The 26665-nt window shown below is 45.2% G+C and overlaps 1 protein-coding gene across 1 annotated transcript in view; it reads left to right on the plus strand.

Annotated features, from left to right (window-relative positions):
- The first annotated feature begins 17564 nt into the window (after window positions 1-17564).
- The window catches only part of MFSD2B (MFSD2 lysolipid transporter B, sphingolipid), a 94440-nt gene continuing 85339 nt past the window's right edge, over window positions 17565-26665 (plus strand). The window contains exons 1-2 of the mRNA XM_069728158.1: window positions 17565-17884; window positions 23464-23586. Of these exons, the coding sequence (XP_069584259.1) occupies window positions 17669-17884; window positions 23464-23586 (339 nt within the window). The 5' untranslated portion in view covers window positions 17565-17668. The remainder of the gene's footprint in view (window positions 17885-23463; window positions 23587-26665) is intronic.

The raw sequence follows: 26665 nt of genomic DNA on the forward strand, positions 1-26665 counted from the left end.
AAAAAGCAAGTGCAACTTTGCCACTTCAGGATGGAGTCCCTCCGTTTGGTGATTGTCTCTATGGAACTGTCGGAGTTCCTCTATTCTGTGGACATTAAAGACTTTTACCTTCATATCCTGATCAGCGACTCTCATCAGAGGTTTCTTCGCTTCACTGTTCAGGATTCTCACTTTCAATTCATGGCACTCCCCTTGGGCCTTATGGATAGCCTGTGCCCCAGGGTCTTCACGAAGGTCATGGCAGCCGTCATGGCTCTGCTTCGCCCCAGGGAAACTATGATCATCCTCTACATGCATGACCTTCTGATCAAAGCCTTGTCCTACCGGGATTAATGCGAGAGTCCTCACTTGACTCTCAACATGTTGTCTCACCTTGTTTGGCTCATAAACATGGCGAAGTCGTCTCTGATCCTGGCTCAGCACCTAGTTTTCCTAGGCGTGCTTTTCTTTCCAAAGAAAAGTTCTCCTCCCTCCTTCTTGGGAGTTATTCTCTCAAACACCCATTTCCCTGTCCACTTTAGACCTGCATGTGCATACCGATGAAGATAGTAGCCACAATAGATGTGGTTCCCTATTTGTGCAGCTTCAAACTCCTACTCTGCAGCTCGCACTCCTATCTCGCTGGGAGAAAAGACCCCCTCTCTGGACAGCCCCATCTTTCTCCCTCCACATGTAAGACAGTCGCTGTCATAGTGGCTTTTATCTCCCTTTGTTCACCACAGGAGGTCTTTCCTCCCATTACACCTGCAGATTGTGACCATGTACGGCTTGGCATCCAGGATGAACAGCAAAGTTCCTTGCTTTGTCTCCAGATATTGGATATTGGAAACCCCCCTCCCGATCACCTATGATGCTCTGGTCCTCCCTTGGTCGTAGTTCCACTTACCATAACTCTTTTCCACCTCTGCCGGTGATTTCCAGACTCATCAAGAAGATGAAAGCGGAGGATGCACCAGTCATTCTTGTGGCTCCCTACTGGCCTAGAAGAGCTTGATACGCATAAGTGGTGAATCTCATCCCAGACATCCCGTTTACACTGTTCCAAATTATTATGCAAATTGGATTTAAGTGTCATAAAGATTTAATTGTTTTGTTTTTCAAATAAACTCGTGGATGGTATTGTGTCTCAGGGCTCAATAGATAACTGAAATCAATCTAAAACACGTGATAATTAGTTTTCCAGGTCGTTCTAATTAAAGGAAAACTACTTAAAAATGATGTTCCACATTATTAAGCAGGCCAAAGGTTTCAAGCAATATGAGAAACAAAACAGATCACTCTGCTGCTGAAAAGCGTTAAATAGTGCAATGCCTTGGACAAGGTATGAAAAAATTAGATACTTCACAAAAACTTTGTGATCATCATACTGTGAAGAGATTTGTAGCTGAAAGAGAGCACAGACAGAGTTCATGCAGATAAAGGCATAATGAGGAAGGTTTCTGCCAGACAAATTCATTGGATTAAAGGCCCTTTCACACTAAGCGACGCTGCAGCGATACCGACAACGATCCGGATCGCTGCAGCGTCGCTGTTTGGTCGCTGGAGAGCTGTCACACAGACCGCTCTCCAGCGACCAACGATGCCGGTAACCAGGGTAAACATCGGGTAACTAAGCGCAGGGCCGCGCTGAGTAACCCGATGTTTACCCTGGTTACCATGCTAAAAGTAAAAAAAAAAAAAACACTAGATACTTACCTACCGCTGTCTGTCCTCCAGCGCTGCGCTCTGCTTCTCTGCACTCCTCCTGTACTGGCTGTGAGCCGGAAAGCAGAGCGGTGACGTCACCGCTCTGCTTTCCGGCTCACAGACAGTACAGGAGGAGTGCAGAGCACAGCGCTGGAGGACAGACGGCTGTAGGTAAGTATGTAGTGTTTGTTTTTTTTTTACTTTTAGCATGGTAACCAGGGTAAACATCGGGTTACTAAGCGCGGCCCTGCGCTTAGTTACCCGATGTTTACCCTGGTTACCAGTGAAGACATCGCTGGATCGGTGTCACACACGCCGATCCAGCGATGTCTCCAGGGAGTCCAGCGACGAAATAAAGTTCTGGACTTTATTCAGCGACCAACGATCTCCCAGCAGGGGCCTGATCGTTGGTCGCTGTCACACATAACGATATCGTTAACGATATCGTTGCTACGTCACAAATAGCAACGATATCGTTAACAATATCGTTATGTGTGAAGGTACCTTAAGAGAGCAGCTGCCAAAATACCATTACAAAGCAGCAAACAGTTATTTGAAGCTGTTGGTGCCTCTGGAGTCCCTCGAACCTTAAGGTGTATGATCCTTCAAAGTCTTGCTGTTGTGCATAAAGCTACTATTCGGCCACCCCTAAACAGTGTTCATAAGAAGAAACGGTTGCAGTGGGCCCAGACATACATGAAGACTAATCTTCAAACAGTCTTGTTTACTGATGAGTGTCGAGCAACCCTGGATGGTCCAGATGGATGGTGTAGTGGATGGTTGGTGGATGGCCACCATGTTGCAAGGAGGTGGAGAAATGATGTTTTGGGCTGGAATCATGGGGAAACAGCTGGTAGGGCCCTTTAAGATTCCTGAAGATGTGAAAATGACCTATGTAAAGTAAATAGCGTTTCTGACTGACAACTTTCTTCTATGGTCTAAAAGCAGAAACGTGCCTTCAGGAGCAAAATCATCTTCATGCTGACAATGCCCCATCTCATGCTGCAAATAATACCTCTGAGTCATTGGCTGCTATGGACATAAAAGGAGATAAACTCATGGTGTGGCCACCATCTTCCCCTGACCTCAACCCTATAGAAAACCTTTGGAGTATCATCCAGCACAAGATCTATGAGGGTGGGAGGCCATTCACCAGAGGTGTATCTAGGTTTTCTGGCAGCCGGGCAAGAATTCAGTTTGGCGCCCCCCCACCCCCCGCCCCTCAGCACATACGTGATTTGTACACTTAGTCACGCGCCAACGAGCTGCTCTCCCTAATTCTCTCAATGTTCAGTGAAAAACTGAGAGAAGCAGGATGAACACCTCATTGTCACATGTCAGCAAATATGAAAATCACATATGAGTGAAGTGGCCATGTGATGGTTGCTGGAACCTGAAAGCAGAGCTTAATCCTGACAGTTAGGATATTACACGTTGTTAGGACTGGCTACAGGGCTTCATTTTATAATTAAAGGGTGCGTCCAGGTTTGAGATGAAAGTCTGCAGTCATTCTATGTGACTGCAGGCTTCTGAATTCTCACAGCGCAAGCACTGCACACTTTTAGGATTCTCCCTTGCCGGTGGCCAGAGTGGACGGTCATGCCAGCACAAGTATGTGATTTGGATACTTCTGGCCACATTCTAACTAGACGTGTCCGGCCTCAGTCAATTCATTTTCATTGAATGAGGCCACACATGTCTAGTCAGCACGTGACCACATGTATGTAAATCACCAACATCAGAGAATTATGATAGCAGTGCGCACTGTGAGAATTCAGAAGTCTGCAGTCACATAGTATGACTGCAGACTCATCACAACCTTGGACATCCCCTTTAATGTTCCTAACATAAATAAAAATATGAGAATTAGTATCACAAAAAAAACACATTTACATCCAGGTACCTGATAGATGACGTTGTTTGTGGAGTCGCCTCTTTCTTTTCATCTTCACCTTGTCCAGATGCCATGATGACTCTTCTCATCCACCGGCAGAGCTCGTTTCTGCAGACTTCCATCTTCTCCTGTCTTCTGCAGCACATCCCGACACAACACCCTTAAAGATAGCAGTGTTATTATAATGCTCCGGAATAAAAATATCTGCCCTAGGCTGAGCCCCTGAGTAAATAATTGCCCCTCACTTTATTCCCAGCACATAATATGACCCTCACTGTCCCTCTCATGGTACATGCCATCCACACTACCCTCTCTCTTTTCCAGACTTCACACTGCCTTCTCATACGGTGTCCCTCATAGAGAGCCCAGTCTCTCTACTGTGCCTACTTGGCATACTGTCTCCTCCTGGCTGTTACCCTCACACTACTCAGTATCTATTCTGTGCCCACTCACACTTTCATCCCCCCATACTGTCTGCACACATTTCTAATAGCCTCCTCATGTACATCCCCCCCTGCTAACATACCCCTTTGCTCTCCATATCTCCTCCTCACACATTCCCCCGACTCCCCATACTGTCCTCACACATCCCATCACCCTTGCTCCCAATACTGTCAGCACACATTTTTCCCCTCGCTACTGTGTCCACCCCCATCTCCCCACTCACCCCCACAGAATATATCCACTCCCCTTCCGATAGAATAAATACATCCCCTTCCACACAGAATAAATGCACCCTGCCCCACACATGCTAAATAAATTCCAGCCCCCCCACATGCACACTGAAAAAATCCCACACACTGAATAAATCCCCCCAAACACACTGAATAAATCCCCCCAAACACACTGAATAAATCCCCCCACACACACTGAATAAATCCCCCCACACACACTGAATAAATCCCCCCACACACACTGAATAAATCCTCCCACACACACTGAATAAATCCCCCCACACACACTGAATAAATCCCCACACACACTGAATAAATCCCCCCACACACACTGAATCTCCCCCACACACACTGAATAAATCCCCCCAAACACACTGAATAAATCCCCCCCAAACACACTGAATAAATCCCCTCACACACTGAATAAATCCCCCCCACACACACTGAATAAATCCCCCCACACACACTGAATAAATCCCCCCCACACACACTGATTAAATCCCCCCACACACACTGAATAAATCCCCCCAAACACACTGAATAAATCCCCACACACACACTGAATAAATCCCCCCACACACACTGAATAAATCCCCCCCAAACACACTGAATAAATCCCCCCCACACACTTAATAAATACCCCCACACACACTGAATCTCCCTCACACACACTGAATAAATCCCCCCCACTGAATAAATCCCCTCACACACTGAATAAATCCCCCCCACACTGACTAAATCCCCCCATACACTGACTAAATCCCCCCCCCACACACATTGAATAAATCCCTAACACCCCCCCCCCAACACACTGATTAAATCCTGACTCCCCCAAACACTGAATAAATATGCCCCATAAACCCGCCCCACGCTGAATCTTCGGTGTCTTCAGCTCCACAACTACAGGAGCACTTACCACCAGGTCTCTTCTGTCTCCTGCGCGCCGGATAGTGACGTCAGCAGCGTGATCACATGACTTGATCACGCTGCTGGCGTCGCTCTGACCCAGCGGTCAGAGCCTCAATTGTACTCGCAGCTGGTAGATGTCTGTGAGTACAATTGATCTCCGGGAGCCGGCGCGCTGCAGCTTCTCTGTGCCGGCTGTCAGCTTGACAGTCGGCACAGAGAACAGCTGGCTCCCAGTGCGGGGGGGCGGCAGAATGCAGCCTCCGGGGGAGACACTTTGGACCGCTGCATTAGGCGGCCCAACCTAGCCCCCCTGCCGCCTGCGCCCGGGGCACATGCCCTGGCTGCCCCCCCCCCCCCCCCCTAGATACGCCACTGCCATTCACATCAAAACAGCAGCTCTGGGAGGCTATTCTAACTTCATGCAAAGAAATACAAGCAGAAACTCTCCAAAAACTCACAAGTTCAATGGATGCAAGAATTGTGAAGGTGATATCACAGAAGGCTCCTATGTTAACATGTAACTTGGCCTGTTAGGATGTATTGGAGTTAAATAGATTTTTTGTTCAGTGAATGTGACCTCCTAATGCTGCAAATTCCACAAATGAGCATTTTCAGTTCTTTAAAACACATCAAATGTTTAGAAATTCTACTGTGCCTAATAATTTGGAAAAGTGCATTGTGAGTTTTTATTCATTTTGGAGATTATACTGTTACCATTGGGAGGTTTCTTCAATAAAATTCCATGTATAATCTAACGGGTGATGACTTTTATTAGACTGACTGTCATTTGCACCGACCATTTAGGAAAATTCGAGAAAAATGTCATCTGCATAATAATTTGGAACATAGTGTAGACTCACGGATCGTCCAGACCTCCTTTCTTAGTGTCCCCTCTTCCACCAGGAATCTCAATCTCTCAATTTAACAGCATGGTTGTTGAAACTGTAGTTCTGAAGACCACAGGTATCTCCGACCAGGTTATCCAGACCATGACCAGAGCGAGAAAGCCTTCTTCCTCCCGCATCTACCACCGCACCTGGAAGGCCTCTTTTTGGCGATGCGAACCCGAGCATGCAGTTCCCATGTCCTTTTCTCTTCTGTCCCTTCTGGCCTTTCTTCTTGTTCAGGTCTCGAATCTTACCTCTCTCTCAGCTCCCTCAAGGGCTAGGTTTCTGCCTTGTCAATCCTGTTCCAGAGGAACCTGGCTTCCCATCCTCACGTCAGGACTTTCTTATAGAGAGTTTCACATTTTGCTCCTCCCCATCTTCTTCCTGTAGACCTCTGGGACCTCACCCTGGTTCTATACGCTCTTCAGGGTTCCCCCTTTGAGCCCATTCAGTATGTCCCCCCCCCCTTGCTTTCATGGAAGGTTGTCTTCCTGGTGGTCATCATCTCCATCGGGGGCGTCTTGGAGCTGGCGACTCTCTTGTGCCGCTCGCCCTTCCATGTTCTTCACCATGACAAGGTGCTGCTATCTGCGTCCAGTGCCTTCTTTTCTTCCAACAGTGGTTTCCCCTTTCCAACTTAATGAGGACATAGTCCTTCCTGCCTTTTGTCCACCTCCAACTCATCCTCGGGAGCAATCCCTCCACAAGTTGGACCTTCTCAGGACTCTGCATCTCTATCTCTCCAGAACAGCATTTTTCAGACATTCCCACTCATTGTTCATGAATCCAGATGGTCCATCCTGGAAGTGTATCATACACAGGATTAACTTCCCCCACGCAAGATCAAAGCTCACTTCACCTGTGCAGTTGGGGCCTCCTGAGCCATTTGTGTTGTGAATTCTGCTTTTGGGCTCCCTCCGGTGGCTGTAGGCGATAATGCAGTTGTTCCTGGCCTGCAGTCCTGGACAGGTGTATCTGCTGATTGCAAATCTGACTGGGGTATTTAGGTTTGCAGGACTCATTAGTCCTGGCCAGTTGTCAATGTTTCTTGGGAAGTGTTGGATCACTTTCTGGCTTCTCCTGCTTAGCTGCCAATTCAGCAAAGATAAGTGTCTGTTTCATTTTCTGTGGCACACATGCAGTGTGCTTATATTCTGTGCTATTCATTTGTTTTTCTCTTGTCCAGCTTAGACTGTGTCAGTGTTTTCTCAGTCTTGTTGGATTCTCTGGAGTTGCAGATATACACTCCACATCTTTAGTTAGATGGTGGAGTTTTTGTATTTTCTGCTGTGGATATTTTTGGAAGGATTTTTTTTTTTTTTTATCAGATAGATTTTTATTATCCGCAAAGAATAAACAATCAGAATATTTCTCATGACAATGTTTCATAATGTTTCATTAAACATTTACAGTTAACTTTTTCCCCCCCCGACCCAGAGCCCCCCCACCCCGCCCAACCCCAGAGACCTCAGCCAGAGCCACCCCACTTCCCATCATCATACAAACATTTGAATAAACATCCGTTATATTTCCATTGAATACTAGGTTCCCTATATTCTCATTTATCATCCTAATTCAAGTCCATCCACGGTTGCCACAGCTTGTGGAAGATGTCCAGCTTATTCCTTTTGGTGTAGATACTTTTCTCCAAAGTAAGTATATGCTCCGCTTGCTTAACCCCTTCATGACCCAGCCTATTTTGACCTTAAAGACCTTGCCGTTTTTTGCAATTCTGACCAGTGTCCCTTTATGAGGTAATAACTCAGGAACGCTTTAACGGATCCTAGCGGTTCTGAGATTGTTTTTTCGTGACATATTGGGCTTCATGTTAGTGGTAAATTTAGGTCAATAAATTCTGCGTTTATTTGTGATAAAAACGGAAATTTGGCGAAAATTTTGAAAATTTCGCAATTTTCACATTTTGAATTTTTATTCTGTTAAACCAGAGAGATATGTGACACAAAATAGTTAATAAATAACATTTCCCACATGTTTACTTTACATCAGCACAATTTTGGAAACAAAATTTTTTTTTGTTAGGAAGTTATAAGGGTTAAAATTTGACCAGCGATTTGTCATTTTTACAACGAAATTTACAAAACCATTTTTTTTAGGGACCACCTCACATTTGAAGTCAGTTTGAGGGGTCTATATGGCTGAAAATACCCAAAAGTGACACCATTCTAAAAACTGCACCCCTCAAGGTACTAAAAACCACATTCAAGAAGTTTATTAACCCTTCAGGTGCTTCACAGCAGCAGAAGCAACATGGAAGGAAAAAATGAACATTTAACTTTTTAGTCACAAAAATTATCTTTTAGCAACAATTTTTTTTATTTTCCCAATGGTAAAAGGAGAAACTGAACCACGAAAGTTGTTGTCCAATTTGTCCTGAGTACGCTGATACCTCATATGTGGGGGTAAACCACTGTTTGGGCGCACGGCAGGGCTTGGAAGGGAAGGAGCGCCATTTGACTTTTTGAATCAAAAATTGGCTCCACTCTTTAGCGGACACCATGTCACGTTTGGAGAGCCCCCGTGTGCCTAAAAATTGGAGCTCCCCCACAAGTGACCCCATTTTGGAAACTAGACGCCCCAAGGAACTTATCTAGATGCATAGTGAGCACTTTGAACCCCCAGGTGCTTCACAAATTGATCCGTAAAAATGAAAAAGTACTTTTTTTTCACAAAAAAATTCTTTTAGCCTCAATTTTTTTCATTTTCACATGGACAACAGGATAAAATGGATCCTAAAATGTGTTGGGCAATTTCTCCTGAGTACGCCGATACCTCATATGTGGGGGTAAACCACTGTTTGGGCACATGGTAAGGCTCGGAAGTGAAGGAGCGCCATTTGACTTTTTGAATGAAAAATTATTTCCATCGTTAGCGGACACCATGTCGCGTTTGGATAGCTCCTGTGTGCCTAAACATTGGCGCTCCCCCACAAGTGACCCCATTTTGGAAACTAGACCCCCCAAGGAACTTATTTAGATGCCTAGTGAGCACTTTAAACCCTCAGGTGCTTCACAAATTGATCTGTAAAAATGAAAAAGTCCTTTTTTTTCACAACAAAATTCTTTTCGCCTCAATTTTTTCATTTTCATATGGGCAGTAGGATAAAATGGATCATAAAATTTGTTGGGCAATTTCTCCCGAGTACACCGATACCTCATATGTGGGGGTAAACCACTGTTTGGGCACTCGGCAGGGCTCGGAAGGGAAGGCGCGCCATTTGACTTTTTGAATGGAAATTTAGCTCCAATTGTTAGCGGACACCATGTCGCGTTTGGAGAGCCCCTGTGTGCCTAAACATTGGAGCTCCCCCACAAGTGACCCCATTTTGGAAACTAGACCCCCCAAGGAACTTATCTAGATGCATATTGAGCACTTTAAACCCCCAGGTGCTTCACAGAAGTTTATAACGCAGAGCCATGAAAATAAAAAATAATTTTTCTTTCCTCAAAAATGATTTTTTAGCCTGGAATTTCCTATTTTGCCAAGGATAATAGGAGAAATTGGACCCCAAATATTGTTGTCCAGTTTGTCCTGAGTACGCTGATACCCCATATGTGGGGGTAAACCACTGTTTGGGCACACGGCAGGGCTCGGAAGGGATGGCACGCCATTTGGCTTTTTAAATTGAAAATTAGCTCCAATCATTAGCGGACACCATGTCACGTTTGGAGAACCCCTGTGTGCCTAAACATTGGAGATCCCCCAGAAATGACACCATTTTGGAAACTAGACCCCCAAAGGAACTAATCTAGATGTGTGGTGAGGACTTTGAACCCCCAAGTGCTTCACAGAAGTTTATAACGCAGAGCCATGAAAATAAAAAAAAAAATTATTTTCTCAAAAATGATCTTTTAGCCTGCAATTTTTTATTTTCCCAAGGGTAACAGGAGAAATTTGACCCCAAAAGTTGTTGTCCAGTTTCTCCTGAGTACGCTGATACCCCATATGTGGGGGTAAATCACTGTTTGGGCACATGCCGGGGCTCGGAAGTGAAGTAGTGACGTTTTGAAATGCAGACTTTGATGGAATGCTCTGTGGGCGTCACGTTGCGTTTGCAGAGCCCCTGATGTGGCTTAACAGTAGAAACCCCCCACAAGTGACCCCATTTTGGAAACTAGACCCCCAAAGGAACTTATCTAGATGTGTGGTGAGCACTTTGAACCCCCAAGTGCTTCATAGAAGTTTATAATGCAGAGCCGTGAAAATAATAAATACGTTTTCTTTCCTCAAAAATAATTATTTAGCCCAGAATTTTTTATTTTCCCAAGGGTTACAGAAGAAATTGGACCCCAAAAGTTGTTGTCCAGTTTCTCCTGAGTACGCTGATACCCCATATGTGGGGGTAAACCACTGTTTGGGCACATGCCGAGGCTCGGAAGTGAAGTAGTGACGTTTTGAAATGCAGACTTTGATGGAATGCTCTGTGGGCGTCACGTTGCGTTTGCAGAGCCCCTGATGTGGCTTAACAGTAGAAACCCCCCACAAGTGACCGCATTTTGGAAACTAGACCCCGAAAGGAACTTATCTAGATGTGTGGTGAGCACTTTGAACCCCCAGGCGCTTCATAGAAGTTTATAATGCAGAGCCGTGAAAATAATAAATACGTTTTCTTTCCTCAAAAATAATTATTTAGCCCAGAATTTTTTAATTTTCCCAAGGGTAACAGGAGAAATTTGACCCCAATATTTGTTGTCCAGTTTCTCCTGAGTACAGTGATACCCCATATGTGGGGGTAAACTACTGTTTGGGCACATGCCGGGGCTTGGAATTGAAGTAGTGACGTTTTGAAATGCAGACTTTGATGGAATGCTCTGCGGGCGTCACGTTGCGTTTGCAGAGCCCCTGATGTGCCTAAACAGTACAAACCCCCCACAAGTGACCCCATTTTGGAAACTAGACCCCGAAAGGAACTTATCTAGATGTGTGGTGAGCACTTTGAACCCCCAAGTGCTTCATAGAAGTTTATAATGCAGAGCCGTGAAAATAATAAATACGTTTTCTTTCCTCAAAAATAATTATTTAGCCCAGAATTTTTTATTTTCCCAAGGGTTACAGGAGAAATTGGACCCCAAAAGTTGTTGTCCAGTTTCTCCTGAGTACGCTGATACCCCATGAGTGGGGGTAAACCACTGTTTGGGCACACGTCGGGGCTCAGAAGGGAAGTAGTGACTTTTGAAATGCAGACTTTGATGGAATGGTCTGCGGGTGTCACGTTGCGTTTGCAGAGCCCCTGGTGTGCCTAAACAGTAGAAACCCCCACAAGTGACCCCATTTTAGAAACTAGACCCCCCAAGGAACTTATCTAGATATGTGGTGAGCACTTTGAACCCCCAAGTGCTTCACAGACGTTTACAACGCAGAGCCGTGAAAATAAAAAATCATTTTTCTTTCCTCAAAAATTATGTTTTAGCAAGCATTTTTTTTGATTCACAAGGGTAACAGGAGAAATTGGACCCCAGTAATTGTTGCGCAGTTCGTCCTGAGTATGCTGGTACCCCATATGTGGGGGTAAACCACTGTTTGGGCACACGTCAGGGCTCGGAAGTGAGGGAGCACCATTTGACTTTTTGAATACGAGATTGGCTGGAATCAATGGTGGCGCCATGTTGCGTTTGGAGACCCCTGATGTGCCTAAACAGTGGTAACCCCTCAATTCTAACTCCAACACTAACCCCCCCACACCCCTAACCCTAATCCCAACTGTAGCCATAACCCTAATCACAACCCTAACCACAACCCTAATTCCAACCCTAACCCTAAGGCTATGTGCCCACGTTGCGGATTCGTGTGAGATATTTCCGCACCATTTTTGAAAAATCGGCGGGTAAAAGGCACTGCGTTTTACCTGCGGATTTTCCGCGGATTTCCAGTGTTTTTTGTGCGGATTTCACCTGCGGATTCCTATTGAGGAACAGGTGTAAAACGCTGCGGAATCCGCACAAAGAATTGACATGCTGCGGAAAATACAACGCAGCGTTTCCGCGCGGTATTTTCCGCACCATGGGCACAGCGGATTTGGTTTTTCATATGTTTACATGGTACTGTAAACCTGATGGAACACTGCTGCGAATCCGCAGCGGCCAATCCGCAGCCAAATCCGCACCGTGTGCACATAGCCTAATTCTAAAGGTATGTGCACACGCTGCGGAAAACGCTGCGGATCCGCAGCAGTTTCCCATGAGTTTACAGTTCAATGTAAACCTACGGGAAACAAAAATCGCTGTGCCCATGCTGCGGAAAAACTGCACGGAAACGCAGCGGTTTACATTCCGCAGCATGTCACTTCTTTGTGCGGATTCCGCAGCGGTTTTACAACTGCTCCAATAGAAAATCGCAGTTGTAAAACCGCAGTGAAATGCGCAGAAAAACCGCGGTAAATCCGCCATAAATCCGCAGCGGTTTAGCACTGCGGATTTATCAAATCTGCAGCGGAAAAATCCGCAGAGGACCAGAATACGTGTGCACATACCGAAACCCTAACCCTAGCCCTAACCCTAACCCTACCCCTAGCCCTAACCCTACCCCTAACCCTAACCCTACCCCTAACCCTACCCCTAACCCTACCCCTACCCCTAACCCTACCCCTAACCCTACCCCTAACCCTAACCCTACCCCTAACCCTACCCCTAACCCTAACCCTAACCCTAACCCTACCCCTAACCCTAAACCTATTCTAACATTAGTGGAAAAAAAAAATTTCTTTATTTTTTTATTGTCCCTACCTATGGGGGTGACAAAGGGGGGGGGGGGTCATTTATTATTTTTTTTATTTTGATCACTGAGATATAATCTATCTCAGTGATCAAAATGCACTTTGGAACGAATCTGCCGGCCGGCAGATTCGGCGGGCGCACTGCGCATGCGCCCGCCATTTTGGAAGATGGCGGCGCCCAGGGAGAAGACGGACGGACACCGGCAGGATCGGTAAGTATGATAGGGTGGGGGAACCACGGGGGGGGGGGGATCGGAGCACGGGGGGGGGGAATCGGAGCGCGGGAGGGGTGGAACGGAGCACGGGGGGCGTGGAACGGAGCACGGGGGGCTGGAATGGAGCACGGGGGGGTGGAACGGAGCACCGGGGGGAGTGGATCGGAGTGCAGGGGGGGTGATTGGAGCACGGGGGGAGCGGACAAGAGCACGGGGGGGAGCGGAGCACTGGACGGAGGGGAGCCGGAGCAGTGTACCGGCCAGATCGGGGGGCTGGGGGGGCGATCGGTGGGGTGGGGTGGGGGCACACTAGTATTTCCAGCCATGGCCGATGATATTGCAGCATCGGCCATGGCTGGATTGTAATATTTCACCCGTTATAATAGGTGAAATATTACAAATCGCTCTGATTGGCAGTTTCACTTTCAACAGCCAATCAGAGCGATCGTAGCCACGAGGGGGTGAAGCCACCCCCCCCTGGGCTAAACTACCACTCCCCCTGTCCCTGCAGATCGGGTGAAATGGGAGTTAACCTTTTCACCCGGCCTGCAGGGACGCGATCTTTCCATGACGCCACATAGGCGTCATGGGTCGGATTGGCACCGACTTTCATGACGCCTACGTGGCGTCATGGGTCGGGAAGGGGTTAAGAAAGTCTCTTCTTGTTGGAGGTTCCTCTCTAATCCAAAATTTGGCGATCAATTTCCTAGCAATGAATAACAATCGTGCAATAGCTATTTTAAACATGTTGTCCGTAACAATTTCCTCCACATATCCCAATATGCAAGTCAGTGGAACCCTAGGGATAGAACATCCATACACCAGTTCAATACGATTTAAAACAACTATCCAGAAGGAGGACAGTCTAGGGCACTGCCACATCATATGCAATATCCCCGCCTGGGATTGTGAGCACCGAGGGCATTCCGAGTTCTGCCTAAGCCCAGCCTTGAACAACCTGTCAGGGGTTCTATAGGCCCTATGGATTACGAATAACTGTGATAGCCTGCCTGGTTCACTCATTGATATCTTGGGCACATATTCTAGGACCGACTCCCATCTATCATTGTCAATTATTCCCAATTCAGCTTCCCATTTCCCTTTGGCTCGGATGGGATATTTTTCCAGGAAAGAAAAAAGTAGAAACCCATATATTTCTGAAATCGCCCCCTTCGTGCAGCTATTCTTAAGGATATAGTCGATCATGAGATCAATCTGTACCACTATGGCTCCCCTTTTATTCTGTGCCTGATAAGCATGAGAGATACGATTATACTGGAACAATTCAGACCGTGGCAACTGAAATTCTTCCTGCAACTCCTCAAATGTTTTAAGCCTGCCCTGACTTATCAGCTGCCCCAGCCGTTTAATACCTGCTGCAGACCAAAAGTGAAAACCCTCCCTCTGCCTAAATTCCGGTAGATAAATGTTGTCCCAAATAGGCGAGAATCTGGTGAACCCACTCACTTCCCTAATGAGTTTGACTTTTTCCCATACTCTGTGAATTAATTTGATAGTGCACCCATGTGAACCCATTTTTTTGAATTGTCCTCCCTCCAAACTGTCACTCAAAACGTCTGCCTGTAGTAAGTACCTCAAGCTATTAGGTATTTGCACACTCCCTGCCTCCTCCCCCCATCCTTTGAGATGTTGACACTGTGCTGCTAAGAAGTATAGCCATGGATTAGGAAGTGCAAGACCCCCCTCTGTTTTGGCCCTCTGAAGTATCTCCTGTTTAAACCTAGGACTCTTTCCTCCCCATATTAATTCCCCAAACAAAGACCTAATCTTACGGAATCTGCACTGTGTAATCCAAATGGGAGAGTTATGTAGCACGTACAACAACTGTGGCGTTACAATCATTTTTAAGAGGTTCACCCTACCAACCACCGATAAATGTAATTTGTTCCATGCCGCAATCTTGGTACGAATTTTCTGCATTAATGGACTTAAATTCAGTTCCTCAAAGGTAGTTTTGGAAGGATTTTTAATACTGACCGCTTAGTATCCTGTCCTATCCTTTCCTATTTAGCTAGTGTGGCCTCATTTGCTATATCCTGTTTCCTGCCTGCGTGTGTCTTTTCCTCTACTACTCACAGTCATTATTTGTGGGGGGCTGCCTATCCTTTGGGGTTCTGCTCTGAGGCAAGATAGTATTCCTATTTCCATCTATAGGGGTATTTAGTCCTCCGGCTGTGACGAGGTGTCTAGGTTTTGTTAGGCACACCCCACGGCTACTTCTAGTTGCGGTGTTAAGATCAAGGTTTGCGGTCAGTATAGTTACCACCTACTCCAGTGAAAGTTTTCATGCTGCTCCAAGGTCACCTGATCATAACACATTTGCCATCAGACCTCTGCGTCGCAACTCTGCAAGACTGCTACATGGTATTCAGTACATACATTCTCAAAGTTTTACAGTGTGCATACCTATGCAAGATCAGATAGGAAGGCTCTTCTAGTGTCAGATGTCCGGGCCTAGTCCGTGCTCTGGGTGATCTTCCGTTTCTTTCTATTTCCCACCTTTGGGACTGCTTTAGGACATCCCATGGTGTCATTTGTCCCCCAAGCGATTTTTGGTACTTACAGTAAAATCTTTTTCTCGGAGCTTTAATTGGGGGACACAGTTCCCGCCATTGTTTTGCCTATGTTGCACATGTTCCAGTTGCTTCTACTGCTTCCTCACTAACTGATTAGCTTTGTGCCAGTTGGTGGGTGTACACTGCTGAAGAGGAGTTATCTTTTTTGCCCAGTGCCAGCCTCCTAGTGGCAGCAGCATACATCCATGGTTTCTTGTGTCCCCCAAAGAAGGCTTTGAGAAAGATTTAACGGTAAGCAACCAAAATCATCTTTTTTGGCTACAATTCAGTATTTACGACACTTGGAAATGTCACAAAATGTTTGTGCAATGGTTCCCCAGTACCTTGGGGAGTACAAATTCTTTTTTTCAGCACAGATGGAGACTAACATTTGCAAATGATGAAAATGAAAGCATCTTCTAATGTGCACCAAATTCATCAAACATGGTGTGCAATTTTGGTTAATGTGATCATCCAGCAAAAACAATAGAGAAAAATTACTTTTGAAACATTTTTTGTATGTGGATTGTATACGAATAGCTTAAAGGGGTTGTCCATTATATATATATTTTTTGTAAAGGTGGAATTTTCTAAAAATGTTTTACATTATTAACCTAAATAAGGGCGCAGTCAGACAGCCGTATAAATTGGACTGAGACTGTCTGACTGCGCCCTGATTCCCATCACTCCATTTCAGTCACCGTCTAGCACAGCTCATCGTGTTCCTTTTAATTTGCAGGACCGCTGCAGCCGATCACTAGTATGCAATGGTCATTCACAAAAGCAATTCGTTGTGGTGTATGAAATATCCTTGCCGACAAAAACAGTGGGAAACCTGAAGGATCGTAGGATCTTGTTAAGCGATTTGGCAGGATTTAAAGGGGTCAGGGAAGTAACGCGACGCTCCTGAGCCCCCAACGCAAAATCTATAACAGGAACCCCACTTACCATTATAACACTGGGGTCTACTTATGTGTTAGAGGGTCTTTGGATCATCTCTTACACCAGGACCCAGCACTGCATGGTTGAGCCTGCTCAATGCAGCACGGTGCAGGCTGTGTTGTACAGCTGGCACCCTAGCCTATGGGCTCTGATCATAGAAGTTAATCCTCTTGGGCTATGTTCCCATGATGAGCTTTTGGTGAGTGTTTTATGTTGCCGATTTTCTCCACCATTTCTGTGCCCATTAAGTAAGATAAGAAACTTTTTATTTCTTTTTCTAAAATATGCAGAGTAATAAAAGTCACAGAAAAACTAATTGTGGGCGCGTAGCCTTAGATGCTGCTGGCAATTGTGGCAGAGGTATCTAACCATATGGAAATGGTGGCATGAGACCCTTGATAGGAGTTATAATTGGTGGAGGATAGAGTGATAGTGCTAGATTCAAGAGATCCGCAAGGCGTGATGAGGTATTGGACCACGCGGTTTATTCTCAACACTTTTCAAAGTTGAATCAGGTTCTTCATCAGGAGAACCACAATGTCCTTTCCCTCTCACCTAGACCAATTTCTCCACCGGATAAGACCCCTATGACGCTTAGTGTCTCCCCCGTCCTCCATAGGCGTTATGTAGCTTTACAATACGCTGCAATATTACAGCACAGGGGATTGTAGGTTCAAGTCCCTTTGGAGGCTTAATTAAAAAAAAAAAAAATATATATATATATATTTTTTATTTTTATTTTTTTATTAATTAATGAAAGATCATATCATCATCCATTTTCCCAGGAAATAAAATCTAAAAACAAAAAAAAAAAATACATATGTGGAATCACCATGTAACTTTCTGATAGAATAAAATTACGGTATATTTAGCCCATATGGCGAATGCTAAAATTGCAGAATTCAACGACTTTAATGGGTTTTGATCCCTCCCAAACCACTTAAAAATAATAAGTTGAATAAAAATACATTTGTTAGGAGTATGCAGTCAAAAATGGTAAACCCGGTTTGCGATGCTTTAAAAACACAATAAATAAACTAAAAATCTTGTAGGTTATCAATAGAAGCCATAATAGGAGTGCAGCAGATGTGTTTATATTCCTGTATAACTTTATCTAAGTTCTGACATTGTTATATACATGATATATTGCATGTGATGTGTGTTGGTGAAGTGCAGCTGTCAATCATCACGGCCCTGCACAAGAGGAGCAGCAGCAGCAGTAGCCCTAGAGAGAGCGCCTCCTCCCCGCCCTCTGGTGGCTGCAGGGCGCACTGCACCTGTGCTGCTCACTCCGCTCCTGACATGGAAGAGAGAGCCCCGGATCTGAGTGCACTGACCCCCAACACCAAGAGGCTGCTGCCCCGGAGACAGGTGGGTGCCACGTCTGCCTTCTGTGTCCTCACAGTGAGGTGCATGCTGCGACTTGTAGTTCCTCCAGTGCACAGAGTACAGCGCTACAGACACTGGCAGCAAGCAGAGGTTGTAAGAAAGTTGGCAGAGTTGCAGAACAGTTTGCAGGAGGCATCTCCTGCCCTGTAGGACCAGATGTGCTCATATACGGGCTCCTAATTTATTTCAGTGCAAGGACTCCCCTAAAAATAAAATAAAAAAAATAGATAAAAATTAAAATGCACCCCCGTGATCCACTTTTTGACTTAAAGGGATATTCCCGTTTTATTCGCCGCCTAATAAATAATCTCAATTTTCCAATATCCTTTTTTTTTTTTTTTTAATCTTTTTCCATCATGGTTTTCAGGACAAACTTAAAAGACTTGATTCATTATTGTTTTGTGCATTTTTTTAAAAAAATTTTTTTTATGTATTTGCGCCTTGTTTTTCTTTCTAATTTTATTTTTTGTGTTCGCCTGTGGGTTTTTTTTTTTATGTTGGACATTTTCGCCAGAATTTGGGGTTTCTCGATTTTTTTTTTTTTTTTTTCAACTGATTAATCATTTGCTATATTAAAAATAAATAAATAAATAAATCTCCAGATTTTGGTGCAGATGTACTCCACACCCCCATCTGGAGTGATTTTATGCATGCCCGAATTTTTTTTTTTTGTTGGATAAATCATGTGACACTTTTTTTTAGCAGAAACATTTAAAGCAGAGTTTTTGAGTATTACACTATATATATAAATACTAGATGGTGGCCTGATTCTAACGCATCGGGTATTCTAGAATATGCATGTCCACGTAGTATATTGCCCAGCCACGTAGTATATTGCCCAGCCACGTAGTATATTGCCCAGCCACGTAGTATATTGCCCAGTCATGTAGTATATTGCCCAGTCACGTAGTATATTGCCCAGCCATGTAGTATATTGCCCAGCCACGTAGTATATTGCCCAGTCACGTAGTATATTGCACAGCCACGTAGTATATTGCACAGCCACGTAGTATATTGCCCAGCTACGTAGTATATTGCCCAGCCACGTAGTATATTGCCCAGCCACGTAGTATATTGCCCAGCTACGTAGTATATTGCCCAGCCACGTAGTATATTGCCCAGTCACGTTGTATATTGCCCAGCTACGTAGTATATTGCCCAGCCACGTAGTATATTGCCCAGCCACGTAGTATATTGCTCAGCCACGTAGTATATTGCCCAGTCACGTAGTATATTGCCCAGCCACGTAGTATATTGCCCAGCCACGTAGTATATTGCCCAGCCACGTAGTATATTGCCCAGTCACGTAGTATATTGCCCAGCCACGTAGTATATTGCCCAGCCAAGTAGTATATTACTCAGCCACATAGTATACAGCACAGAGCGACGTAGTATATTGTCCAGTCACGTAGTATACAGCACAGAGCGACATAGTATATTGTCCAGCCACGTAGTATATTGCCCAGCCACGTAGTATATTGCCCAGTCACGTAGTATATTGCCCAGTCACGTAGTATATTGCCCAGTCACGTAGTATATTGCCCAGCCACGTAGTATATTGCCCAGCCACGTAGTATATTGCCCAGTCACGTAGTATATTGCACAGCCACGTAGTATATTGCCCAGCCACGTAGTATATTGCCCAGTCACGTAGTATATTGCCCAGTCACGTAGTATATTGCCCAGCCACGTAGTATATTGCTCAGTCACGTAGTATATTGCACAGCCACGTAGTATATTGCCCAGCCACATAGTATATTGCCCAGCCACATAGTATACAGCACAGAGCGACGTAGTATATTGTCCAGTCATGTAGTATACAGCACAGAGCGACATAGTATATTGTCCAGCCACGTAGTATATTGCCCAGCCACGTAGTATATTGCCCAGTCACGTAGTTTATTGCCCAGTCACGTAGTATATTGCCCAGCCATGTAGTATATTGCCCAGCCACGTAGTATATTGCCCAGTCACGTAGTATATTGCACAGCCACGTAGTATATTGCACAGCCACGTAGTATATTGCCCAGCTACGTAGTATATTGCCCAGCCACGTAGTATATTGCCCAGCCACATAGTATATTGCCCAGTCACGTAGTATATTGCCCAGCTACGTAGTATATTGCCCAGCCACGTAGTATATTGCCCAGCCACGGAGTATATTGCCCAGTCACGTAGTATATTGCTCAGCCACGTAGTATATTGCCCAGTCACGTAGTATATTGCCCAGCCACGTAGTATATTGCCCAGCCACATAGTATATTGCCCAGCCACGTAGTATATTGCCCAGCCACGTAGTATATTGCCCAGTCACGTAGTATATTGCCCAGCCACGAAGTATATTGCCCAGCCACGTAGTATATTACCCAGCCACATAATATACAGCACAGAGCGACGTAGTATATTGTCCAGTCACGTAGTATACAGCACAGAGCGACATAGTATATTGTCCAGCCACGTAGTATATTGCCCAGCCACGTAGTATATTGCCCAGTCACGTAGTATATTGCCCAGTCACGTAGTATATTGCCCAGTCACGTAGTATATTGCCCAGCCACGTAGTATATTGCCCAGCCACGTAGTATATTGCCCAGTCACGTAGTATATTGCCCAGCCATGTAGTATATTGCCCAGCCACGTAGTATATTGCCCAGCCACGTAGTATATTGCCCAGTCACGTAGTATATTGCCCAGTCACGTAGTATATTGCCCAGTCACGTAGCATATTGCCCAGCCACGTAGTATATTGCCCAGTCACGTAGTATATTGCACAGGCACGTAGTATATTGCCCAGCCACGTAGTATATTGCCCAGCCACGTAGTATTTTGCCCAGTCACGTAGTATATTGCCCAGCCACATAGTATACAGCACAGAGCGATGTAGTATATTGTCCAGCCATGTAGTATATTGCACAGCGACATAGTATATTGCCCAGCCACGTAGTATATTGCCCAGCCACGTAGTATATTGCCCAGTCACGTAGTATATTGCCCAGCCACGTAGTATATTGCCCAGTTACGTAGTATATTGCCCAGCCACGTAGTATATTGCCCAGCCACGTAGTATATTGCCCAGCCACATAGTATATTGCCCAGCCACGTAGTATATTGCCCAGTCACGTAATTGTGTAAGGGGTACTTCCGTCTGTCTGTCTGTCCTTCTGTCATGGATATTCATTGGTCGTGGGCTCTGTCCATCATGGAAATCCAAGTCGCTGATTGGTCGCCGCAAAACAGCCACGACCAATCAGCGACGGGCAGAGTCCGGAAGAAAATGGCCGCTCCTTCCTCCCTGCAGTCAGCGACCAGAATGGTGAGTATGTTAAAGTACAAGGGGCCCTCGGATCGTTAGGTGAGTGTGTTTATTTTTTTAACCTGTGACATACGTGGCTCGGTAATATACTACGTCACTGGGCAATATCCTACGTGGCTCTGTGCTGTATACTACGTGGCTGGGCAATATACTACGTCGCTGTGCAATATACTACGTGGCTGGACAATATATTACGTCGCTGTGCAATATACTACACGCTGGACAATATACTATGTGGCTGTGTGCTGTATACTACATGGCTGGGCAATATACTACGTGGCTGGGCAATATACTACGTGGCTGGGCAATATACTACGTGACTGGGCAATATACTACGTGACTGGGAAATATACTACGTGACTGGGCAATATACTACGTGACTGGGCAATATACTACGTGACTGGGAAATATACTACGTGACTGGGAAATATACTACGTGGCTGGGCAATATACTACTTGGCTCTGTGCTGTATACTACATGGCTGGGCAATATACTACGTGACTGGGCAATATACTACGTGACTGGGAAATATACTACGTGACTGGGAAATATACTACGTGACTGGGCAATATACTACGTGACTGGGAAATATACTACGTGACTGGGCAATATACTACGTGACTGGGAAATATACTACGTGGCTGGGCAATATACTACGTGACTGGGCAATATACTACGTGACTGGGAAATATACTACGTGACTGGGCAATATACTACGTGGCTGGGAAATATACTACGTGACTGGGCAATATACTACGTGGCTGGGCAATATACTACGTGACTGGGCAATATACTACGTGGCTGGGCAATATACTACGTGGCTGGGAAATATACTACGTGACTGGGCAATATACTACTTGGCTCTGTGCTGTATACTACATGGCTGGGCAATATACTACGTGACTGGGCAATATACTACGTGACTGGGCAATATACTACGTGACTGGGAAATATACTACGTGACTGGGAAATATACTACGTGGCTGGGCAATATACTACGTGGACATGCATATTCTAGAATACCCGATGCGTTAGATTCGGGCAACCATCTAGTATTTATATAAATATATATATTTAAAATATACACTATTTTACAGTTTACAGCTTTTATTTGCACCATTTTCGAGGATACGGAGCGTATTGATGCAGTTGGCTGAGAAACAGGAAAAAATAAGACATTTTTTTTCTACGATATTCTCGATAAAGTATAAATAGAACTTTATTCTTTACTTTGTATATCTTATTAAATAGGTTAGCCAACTTTTTAAAACTTTAAGTTTTCTAAAACTTTTTTTAATTAGTCTGCAGATGTTAAAAAATAATAAAAATCAACAATACTTCTTCGCTCCCTCGTACATCCAGTTCTTGATGCTCCCACCCCAACTTAGATTACAGGGGGCGAGCGTGTGACCCCTGCAGCCAGTCCCCCCCATGGGTGCTAGCAGGAGTTTTCTGCCATATCACTGGTTCGTGCCACATTGCTGCTGAGGCCACTGATTGGCTGCAGCAGTAAAATAACGACCATTTATTAATAATTGGAAAGCCTGATGGAGTGTCAGGTCTGTGGGGAAAGGAGTATAGTTTTTTTTTTTTTTAATTTTCTAACATTTGTAGAAGTTTTCAAATATACAGTATTTTTCAAGTTGGACCCCACTGGCCTGTTTGAGCACTACCTGCTACGTCCCACACACAATGTGACCGGGGGCCGCGCTGCTGACCCCCCGTGTGGTTACGTAGTGACTTTGCTTACTACACACCATTCCCACATATTCCGGGAAATGCAGGCAGCAGATATGTCGCTCCTCCTCTTATCTGTCTGCTGCACCTTCCCGCACACTGACCCAGAGAGGAAATCTTCTCGTCTTTCTGTGCCTTGACCCCATGGGGCGGACAGATAACGGATCACCCGCTCGGCTCCTCCTGGTCCCAGCGTGGTCGTGTCACTGGCACATACAGAGCACAGGACGCTTTCTATCAGTAAAGTCACACACTTTATTGCTATTGAATGTGGATCACATACGTTGGGTTCTTTACACTTCCAGCATTATTTTGCCACTTTCTTCTTATTTCCCATAATCTCTACCATTTGACCCTCCAGATCTGAACATAGATCATGCTTACCTCTGCTACTTTTTTTTTTTTTTCGATCCATCGCTACCTTTAGGGATTTCCAACATTTTACTTCTCTTACCGTAAAGAACTCTTTCCTTTATCGTTTTCTTTATTTTTACTTATTTTCACTCCCAGGTCAAGCACCACAAACTCTCCATCTTCAGGAAGGTTTCTTATGCCATAGGCGGAGCCCCCAACCAGGTAGCGGGGAGCGCAGCAGCGTTTTTCCTGCAGATTTACCTCTTGGATGTAGCTCAGGTAAGATATTAACCAGTTTAAGGCTAGGCCATTTTCCTCCGTTCCTGACCGGATATATTTTTTTCCCCCAAATGCAGCTTTATTTTTTTCTCTTTAATTCATTCAACTCTTTTTTTTTTTTGTGTGTTCATTTTTCATGATACGTTCGGCTTAATTTTTATATTTTTTGTAAATAAAAAAATGGAAAAACATTTATTTTTCACCGTTTTTAAACAGGCACCACAAAGGACCATTGTAATAAAATTTAAATTATCGTCCTCTTTCCATAACAATCATTTTTATATATTGGATACATGTTTTGATTTTTAACACACTAGAGAGAGTGCTGAGAATGGCAGTAGATTTTTACATTTATGCAACACCTTTGGCCACCTCTATAGGGTGATTTCAATAATAAAATATATATTTTTAATTTCTGATTTTCCCTGTAACTTGGGCTGGTATTAGCCTCAGTTACAGAGCAAATTCAGCCTCCTGCCTACATTGCATATCTGCTCCTGCTGACTCCCTAGACCCAGCAATTACATGATCACTTGTGCGGTGCTGTGCGGTGCTGTGTGTACAGCAGGGGTGCACAACATTTTTTGGTCCAAGGGCTACATTGCCATACTGAACCAATCACGAGGGCCACATTTTTTTTTAAATTGGTACTGAAATGAATGTATCACTAGAACCACCATCAGTACATTAATACATCACCAGAACCAATTTTTTAGTATTTCAGGAGAATTTGGAGAGTTTTTGCTCCCAAAAAAATTAGCATGAACACACACTAACTTAAACTGAGTTTTTGGACCAGAAACACACCAAATTCACAAATCTGTATGGATTGCTACATGTATACAAGATCAGAACCACCATCAGCACATGATTGCAGCACCAGAACCAACATCAGTACATGAATGCAGCACCACAACTACCATCAGTACATGTATACAGCATCACAACTACCATCAGTACATGTATACAGCATCACAACTACCATCAGTACATGTATACAGCATCACAACTACCATCAGTACATGTATACAGCATCAAGCTTAGAACAGTGATTAGTTGTAATGTTAGGTCCGCTCCATAGGTAATTGCATTGCTTGATTGCTTTGAACCTACAATTCCCAGTATGTCCTTAAAAATGGTAAGGCTAGGTTCCCATTGCGTTAATGGGAATGCGCTAACGGACAGCGAGGCACGGCGAAATTAACGCCGTGCAACGCGTCCGTTAGCGCACCCATTCACGGCAATGGGAACGCGCAGCACTAGTGCGTGCCATGTTCGCGTGCGCCCGCGGTCTGTTCCCCGGGGATCTGCGAGAGCGGGGACGTTACCGCGACCCCAGAACGAGGCCCCGGTAAAAACATTGCGTTAGCGCAATCTGCTAGCGCTAGCGCTAAACGGATTGCACTAACGCAATGTGACCTTAGCCTAAGGAAATGCTGGAAGTTGTTGTTACCAGCCATCATCAGACTGCGGACCATACATAAAGCACAGTACTGATGAGACATAGTCTGTATCACAAATAAACATTTACATCCAGTTACCTGATAGGTCAAATTTCTCCAATTGGAGTCATTCCCATCCCTTATGTCTCCATGTTGTATAGACATTATGATGAAATTTCACTCCCAGAGATTGTCTCTGCAGATTTTTCTCTTCTCCGCCTTCAGCAGTACATCCCGACATGGTGCCCTTACAAATAAAAGTATATTTATACTGCCAAATAAATACAAATATTTCCCATTCTGTGCCCTGAATGAATAATTGGCCCTTCCCTATGCTTCCTTCACAAAACATCCCTCTCCGTAATGTCCACTCCCACACTGCCCCTTCATAATATCCTTCTGCATAATGGCCCCCACACTGACAGTCTCCATATTATCTCCTCCACTACCCCCTCTCCATATTATCTCCCCTACACTGCCCCTCTCCATATTGTCTCTCCTATATTGCCCCTCTCCATATTATCTCCCCTACACTGCCCCTCTCCATATTGTCTCTCCTATACTGCCCCCTCCATATTATCTCTCCTTTATTGCCCCTCTCCATATTATCTTTTATACTGCCCCCTCCATATTATCTCCCCTACACTGCCCCCTCCATATTATCTCTCCTACACTGCCCCCTCCATATTGTCTCCCCTACACTGCCCATTCCATATTATCTCCCCTACACTGCCCCCTCCATATTCTCCCCTACACTGCCCCCTCCATATTATCTCCCCTACACTGCCCCCTCCATATTCTCCCCTACACTGCCCCTCCCCATATTATCTTTCCTATACTTCCCCCTCCATATTATCTCCCCTACACTGCCCCTCTCCATATTCTCTCCTATATTGCCCCTCTCCATATTATCTCCCCAACACTGCCCCTCTCCATATTATCTCTCCTACACGGCCCCTCTCCATATTATCTCTCCTACACGGCCCCTCTCCATATTATCTCTCCTTTACTGCTGTAAGTACTCGGGCAGAAATCCGAGAGTGGACCCTCTGGGTCGTGACTCTAGAGCCCCCGGGGTCGAGCGGACCAGATGGAATCACCCCCTATACAGGGAGTGTTAGGAGCAGGACCTCGGGGGAATGGAGACACAACAGCTAGAGCCAAAGGGGCGACCCAAGATAAAGAAGGAAACCAAAGGCTAAAAGGATGGCAGGGAATAATAGGAAAACAAGACTTAACTGAAAATGACTGGAACACGGAACGGCAGAACACAGCAGGAACACGGACTGGCAGGACTTAGCAGGAACACGGACCGGAAGGACTCAGCAGGAACACGGGCTGGAAGGACACTAAGACAAAGTAAAGACTGGGCTGAGAGAAGACACTGGTGCAGGGGAGCCTAGGGCATAGGGACACTGACGGCAGACAGTGCACCTACAAAGCAAAGGCGTCTTACCTAGGGAGACGCCGGGAAGAAATACCCGATGGGCGCCGCCATGTTGGGGCGGAACCACCGGGTCGCGACCTCCCAGAAGGCTCTGCGATGGAGGAGACGCGACCGCGCATGCGCAGAGGGACCGGACGCCATGAGCCGGCAAAGGAGGAAGCAGAGCGGCACTGGACAGGAACGCGAGTGC

This window comes from Ranitomeya imitator, chromosome 5, assembly GCF_032444005.1.
Source record: "Ranitomeya imitator isolate aRanImi1 chromosome 5, aRanImi1.pri, whole genome shotgun sequence".
In the NCBI taxonomy this organism is placed as follows: Eukaryota; Metazoa; Chordata; class Amphibia; order Anura; family Dendrobatidae; genus Ranitomeya; species Ranitomeya imitator.